Source organism: Electrophorus electricus, chromosome 7 (assembly GCF_013358815.1).
Source record: "Electrophorus electricus isolate fEleEle1 chromosome 7, fEleEle1.pri, whole genome shotgun sequence".
NCBI lineage: Eukaryota > Metazoa > Chordata > Actinopteri > Gymnotiformes > Gymnotidae > Electrophorus > Electrophorus electricus.
The window spans coordinates 21,102,265-21,109,764 of NC_049541.1; the positions used below are offsets into that span (position 1 = coordinate 21,102,265).

At 46.3% G+C, this 7,500-nt stretch overlaps 1 protein-coding gene across 5 annotated transcripts in view; it reads left to right on the forward strand.

Moving 5' to 3' along the window:
• Positions 1 to 7,500, forward strand: part of sox5 (SRY-box transcription factor 5) — an 82,188-nt gene that overhangs the window by 11,824 nt on the left and 62,864 nt on the right. For all 5 annotated transcript variants that reach the window (XM_035528236.1, XM_035528238.1, XM_035528239.1 and 2 more), the window contains exon 3: positions 6,106 to 6,370. In XM_035528236.1, the coding sequence (XP_035384129.1) occupies positions 6,106 to 6,370 (265 nt within the window). The remainder of the gene's footprint in view (positions 1 to 6,105; positions 6,371 to 7,500) is intronic.

The window sequence follows — 7,500 nt, forward strand, 5'->3', positions numbered from 1 at the left end:
GCTGCACACCACTGGAGACCATTAGAATCACTCGGTCTGACCTTTGACCCACGCACGCTATCACCATGCTCAGCATTCTGTACAGTACACTTTAGGAATCTCCCCAGCAGTAAAACTGAGTCAGTACTTATGAACAGCATTCTGTACAGGGCGTGCGAGACCATTAGTTTCCCACAATAGTCTAAAGTCCTTGCGTTTGCTCTTTAAACTGGTGTCACTCGTGCTGTTAGTCAAAGACAGGAGGCTCACTGTCCACTGCTGTCTTCCTCAGTCCTGCCTCTATCAGTGTTATAGCTTCATTATTAGGAATTATTATTATTATTATTATTATTATTATTATTATTGTCGTTATTATTACATTATTATTGACATTATTATTATTGGTGTTAATAATAGCAGTTATTATTATTATTATTATTGGTGTTAATAATCGCAGTTATTATTATTATTATTGTGGTTGTTGTTAATAATAATAACAATAATAATAATAATAATAATAATAATAATAATAATAATAAAACACTTTAGCACAAGTACAGCTTTTTGTTATTATATTATTATTATTATTATTATTAATATTGTTGTTATGTGCTAGTTTTTTTTTTATATCTTATTTTTATCTTATTATTATGGTGTATTTTAGCCAGTAACGGAGCCTCTTTCTCGCTGACATGACAGACAGCACCGGAGCGAAAAGGAGAGGGAACGCGCGAGCTGTTTTCCATCTGGATTAATAAAGCGTAGCCTGTCCGTCTCGCGGACCGGCTTTTCCCGAGGCAGGCTGGCACGCGCGAGACGTTAAGTTTTCTTGAGCCGTAGCGCCGCTCAGATCCGCGCAGAGTGGCGCGAGAGGTGAGCGAGAGGGAGATTTACACGCGCAGGCTCGCAGGGGCTTTGTCACGGCAATTGTACAAAGTGACGTGGAAGTGCAAATCGACTCCGCGAGCCCCTGGGTGGAGGCTGGTGTACAGGCGCGAGAGGGAGAAGATTACTGCTTTATCTTGTCATACTGAATTAACACGGCAGCGCGCGCTTCAGCTCCACTGACCTCTTCATCCTGGCGCGCGGCTGACGGAGCGCCGCACGACGGCGTTGCTAAGCACAAGCCTGGCGCGCGCTCCCGTCCATCACGCCGTCCCTCGCGAGTTTGCTGCGAGAGATTGGAGGCTTCTAGACGGATAAGTGGAAGCGCTTCGCGTGCAGGTGATAATAGTGAGGTGTTAATTACGCGCCTTTTGTCCGTGTAATTAGGGCGCGCGTTAGGGCACGCGTTCATCCGCACGTCCGCTGTCCAATTTGGAGTATCGCGGCTGCGCGTGGCTTCTCCAGATGCGACGAGCAGTCTGGAAATATTTGGCAAAAGTCGCTTTTACTGAGACACCAAACACTAGACAGTCTGGGTGCTGGAGCCCGAAACACGTAAAACACAAAACACCAAATAAAACAGACGCAGATTATCAACTGACAAACGGCGTCCTGTTTCACACCAAGAATATTTCACTCTGTCGTACATACAACTATCGTCAGAATTTTAAACTGAAGGCGATATTGATGCACTCGCTTTTAAAGTTTGTTGAAGAGAAAACTGACAGAACAGATAATGAAATCGAGAAAGCTTTTGTAATGTTCGGTATTACGGTGGCTAAAAATGGCAAATTAATTAAAGTTAAAAGGTCTGTGAGGAACTAGGATTGTATTTTTATACATTTTTATTTACAATATTAAAAAGTTGTACTTTTATACATTATTGCCAACCTGGTCATAAAGTTAGTAAAGAAACGCAATTACACAATAAGAAATGAAAATGACGATTTTACCAGTTATTTATTTAGCCCTAAATATAGAGAGATTCTATACTATTGCTATATAGCGAGTGAACGCATGCGTGTGTTTGTTAGCGTCACAGATGACAATAGCAGCGTTGAGGCATGACAGCAGATTTAGTCAACAGACCAGGGAGAGAGGACGCGAGTGTGCGTGTGCGTGCGTGCACTTCAGCAGAACTGACACCTGGGCTTCATGCGTTCGTTGCTTCCCTTATAAGAAACGTCGTGGTTACGGTCGTGCGTCTGCTCGCTTTCGAAGTACTGAAGCTTCTGTCCTCGGGCCGGTGAGCGCGTGAGCGTCTCCGAGCTCCGCGCACCCGTGTCCACGATCACTGAGCCGTCACTTTGATCATTACTTACGTCATAAGGCACATTACATTTGCGTACGCCCGCCCTAATCCTCTGCCTCCACACCCTTCCTGTGAGCGTTTAGTTAATGTCACCGAGGACAGATGGTATTGATGATAATGTTATTGATGATAGATCTTACTGATAGCTGTTATTTGATGAAAGATGTTAGTGATTATTGATGTAATAGTATTAGAAGCATCTTTAGAGTAGTTAGATGTCTCTTAATCTAGTAAACTATGTTTTATTCTGTTTGTCTGTAGGAGATCTGAACTGCTTCAGATGGAAAGTAGCTGACAGTTTATTATTTATTTACGTGGTTTTTAGGAGTAGTTTCCCCTGACACTGTGTTTAAACTATTAACTGAACACACGTGTAGCAGGTACAATGGTTTCTATGGTCTGTTAGTCTTCCCATGGACTGTCCTAGCAGGTGAACGACTAACTTGTAGCTCTGTCCTATTAATGGGGGAGGGGTAATGAGAAAAAAGCAGCACAGAACGAGAGACAGTGAACGAAAGTGAGAGATTAAGAGAAACAGAGACAGACAGAGCGAGAAAGAGAAAAAGAGAGAGAGAGCATTTGTAGGAATGGTGGCATCTGTGCTGGCTGACGGGGGAAAAAGAGAAAAACAGCGTTTTGCTTTCTTGGCACGAGTTGAAGTGTGTTTAAATGTGCTCCTGTCACAGATGAGCTTAAGAAGACAAAAGTTGTTGAATTGTGTTGCCGTGCTGCAGGAGGGAGAGACGCAGGCTGGCGGCTTCCACGCTGTCGCAGGCATTGCATGGGAGAACTGACATCTGCAAATCTAAAACCAGAACCACCCACACGGCACAGGATGGCACATCATAAATACATATAAACACACTGCAGCACACATGCACAGACACACTCACGCGCACACCTACACACACAAACACACACACAATCAGCTTTACACACTTAGTAAAATATTGGACATATACTCACATTAACACTGACACACAAAAACACACCTACCGTACATTAATTGACTCACTGTCTCTCTCTCTACATCTCTCTCTCTCTCTCTCTCTCTCTCTCTCTCTCTCTCACACACACACACACACACACACACATGCTATAGGATGCATATAAGTAAAAATGGCGACGTCTTTGGGTCATGGAGGAGGAGGTAGACGTTGCAGTGTCAGTGTCTGACAACGGCGCACTTGTGTGTAAAACTGATCACTGGAAACTGCACAGACGGTTGACTGGATCACACTCAGAAACAGAAGAGCGTTGACCCTTCATCTGTCCACGTCTTAGTGTCAGTCTGGACGAAGGAGGACAAGACCCCCTCCCCTCCCCGACAACCACCCCACCCCACCCTGACAACCACCCCTCTGCCATTTTTATTTGTTTTGTTTTGGAGACGTGTGGTGCTCGGGGTTTGGCAGGCGGGGGATTACATAGATTGGTTGTGACAGGTGTGACCGCATGTTTAAGACGCATGACACAGTAAATGTAAGCAGAGTCCCAGCAGAAGACTGTCTGCTTCCTATATTCTCTTTCTCTTTCTCGTTTTCTCTCATTCTGCCTCTCGCTTCCCCCCCCCCCCCCCCCCCCCGCCCCACCAGTAAACTCTTAAGTTCCTTTGCTCTTTTTCGGTCATCAGTCTTGATGTCAGAATTCTCTTAATCCCCGTTGAAACAGCCTAACTAGAAGGAAGAAGGCATCAGATGAAAGGATGTGTGAGCAGTGCCAGACCGCTGTCTGCAGGGTGGGGGCTGGATGTGAGAGCTTTTACCAGGCAGATGACAAGGGTGAGGTGAAAGATTTGTACCATGAGATCTCGAACCCGGGGCCCGCTCCGTTAGAACCAGGGCTCGGTCCGTCAGAACCAGGGCTCGAGCTGACAGAACCAGTGCTTCATCCAGCAGAAACGGGGCTCGGTCCATCAGAACCAGGACTCGGTCCGTCAGGACCAGGGCTCGATCTGACAGAACCAGTGCTTGATCCAGCAGAAACAGGGCTCGGTCCATCAGAACCGGGACTCGGTCCATCAGAACCAGGGCTCGGTCCGTCATTAGCAGGCATCTGGAGACTTTCTCAGTGTTCATGTGCTCTTATCATGTTCTTCACTTAGTGATCTGTGGTCCCAACGCACACGACTAACAGGATTTGCGGTTGTGCATGAGGCCTTGTTCTGGAACACATGGGAACCGGGTCTTCCTCTGCCAACTCACCAGGGTGTGTGTGTGTGTGTGTGTGTGTGTGTGTGCATGTCAGTCTATGTGTGCACTCTGGTATTTGTTGATTTAAGTTTTAAGTGTGTTTTTATTTTGTTCTTTGTTGTTGATTTTGGTTTAGTGTTAACGAACGTCCACCACGGAGACGCCAGCAGCGTCGAACAGCACGACAACACCGATGAAAACGCTACCTGTCGCATCCTTTTTGCTTTTAACATTTTCATTCCTAAACACACATGGATGTGAGGGTAGACCAGCGAAGAACATGGCGAACTGGATTAATCATTACCCAGCCTGCACACACACTGCGCAGAGACAGAGAACACACCTTACTCTGTCCTTTGTCTGTTAATGAATTTGTTTATTAACGCCGTTGTTTATTCCTGTTGTTGTTGTCGTTTCTTGTAGATTTCGAACATTTGCATTTCTGTGTTAATAAAGTAAAACGTCCAGTGCTGTGAGGTTTCCATTACTGAAGGGGGACGTAGTCTTCCATCTTTAGGATTAAGCTATTGTCCGATTCCCTGAAGTCTCAGAGCCATTGTCTGTCCTGGACATGTTTCCGCAGATAACAGAGACTGATTAGCCCAAGATTAACTTCCATTAATGGATATGGACTATTGACCCTGCAAATACCTGATTCTTTCTGTAATTAAACCTGCAAAAGAGATTCGGTGAGCTGGGTCAATGCCAGGTACCAGGTGTCTGTGTGTGTGTGTCTGTGTGTTGTGTGCACATTACACTGACTTGATCATGTGATCATATTTGATTTAACTCATAACCTCCATGTTACGCATTACGTTCGCCCGGCACAGGTTCACGTTACCTGTGTGCATGGACGACGCCACCACGTGAGGATGCGTTTTAGAGTACAGAGCTGATTACACCAGACACGGTGAAGTAGTGGGGCGATTGTGTCGCATTATAAAAGTAGCTGGCTGCGTGTAATGAGGATGATGATTGATATAGCAGCTGTCCTCCTCTCCCAGAGAGCTCTCTCGAGCCAAATCAAGACGAGGCTGTTGCTGCCGAAAAACGTGAATGTCCTTGTGTTTCTGGATCCGATTCAAAGCAGCAAAACCCCAGAACAAAAGATGATTTGCCTTGATTTAACAGGAAGTGGAAAATTGTCCCTGCTTTAAGCTCGGCTGCCTCCCTGTTGGGGCCAGACCACAAAGCCTGCTGGGGGTCGTGTGGGGGCGGGGCTTGCAGTGGGGCACAGCATTTGTGGTGGAAGTTCAGTGTCTTTAGCTGAGTAGTTTTAGATTAAAAAGTTGAAAAGGTTTTGTATTCATGTTGGTTTGATTCCATTCATTGCAGTTCAGGTAAATTTCTTACTGACATTTCATTATGGCCAAAGCATCATGTAAATTACTGTTAATAAACATAAGATGATTGTAATGTTTCAGTTTGAAAGAAAGTGTCTGAAATTATGAAGGGCTGTGAATAACCTCCCTATCTCTCTCTTTCTCCTTCTCTCTCTCTCTCTCTCTTCCTCCTTCTCACTCTCTCTCTCCCTCCTTCTCTCCCTCTCTCTCTCCCTCCTTCTCTCACTGTCTCCCTCTCTCCCTCTCTCTCTCCCTCTCTCTCTACTTCTCTCCCTCTCTCTCTCTCTCCTTCTCTCTCTACCTCCGTTTCTCTCATTCTCTCCCTTTGTCTCTTGCTCCTTCTCTCTCTCTCTCTCTCTCTCTCTCTCTCTCTCTCTCTCTCTCTCTCTTTAAGGAGCAGGAGAACAGTAAAGGCCTTGCTCTGAGTCCCTACGCCCAGCACAACTCGACTACCTCACCCAGTAAGCAGCAGGGGGCAGTGTTGCAGGCGGGGCTGGACGACAGCTCGGCCCGGCTGGGGAGTGAGTGTGGGGTGTCTGGGGCGTCCGGAGCGTCCGGGGCTCTGGGCACTCCGGAGAGACGCAAGGGCAGCCTGGCCGACGTGGTGGACACACTGAAACAGCGCAAGATGGAGGAGCTGATCAAGAACGAACCAGAAGGTGAGAGCTGGACAACAAGCACACACACACACACACACTCTCTCTCTCTCTCTCTCACACACACACATATATGAGCACGTGCACACATGCACTCACACACACTCTCTCTCTCTCTCTCTCTCTCTCTCTCACACACACACATATATGAGCACGTGCACACATGCACTCACACACACACACTCTCTCTCTCTCTCTCTCTCTCTCACACACACACACACATATATGAGCACGTGCACACATGCACTCACACACACACTCTCTCTCTCTCTCTCTCTCTCTCTCTCTCTCTCACACACACACACACACACACACATATATGAGCATGTGCACACATGCACTCACACACACACTCTCTCTCTCTCACACACACACATATATATGAGCACATGTACACATGCACTCACACACACACATGCAATATTATCATAAAGACAAAAGCCACCTGATGGCTGTCTCATCCAACCAGTTGTCAGAAAGGGGGTCATTACCATGACTGCAGAAGGCTTCGGTGTGTGTGTGTGTGTGAGTGGGTGTGTGTGTGTGTGTGTGTGATTAGTATCAAGGCCTCAGTGCAGTCAGAAAGACGAGAAGGATGAGAAGGATTTTGAAGAGCATCTCTCTCTCTCTCTCTCTCTCTCTCTCTCTCTCTCTCTCACTCTCTCTCCTTCAGGCTCCGTCCAGTCTGACTACCAAATGTGTGTACTGAGGGCCTGTGTAGATAAACCAGGCCTTTGTGTGAGCAGTGCCTGCATCAGCTGTTCAGGAACATTGTTCTGTGCACGTTTGCATATTCATTACAGGTTGATTGTTCTGGGACCAGCCCTGCTTCACTATATACAGCACATGGGTTTCATGGTGTGTGTGTGTGTGTGTGTGTGTGTGTGTGTGTGTGTGTGTGTTCAAGCCCCACTGGACGCTGCTCTTGTAGCCTCTTATTATAACTAGAAACAATATTACATGTGTGTGTGTGTGTGTGTGTGTGTGTGTGTGTGTGCTCGGTTTTCTCGATGTACGTTAAACACTCATGTACAGCTGCTACTGTTGTAAAACAGAAAGACAACACAGGCCAGACATACAATGCATTTACCATTCACCATGTTCCTGTTACCACACAGACTTAACACACAGAC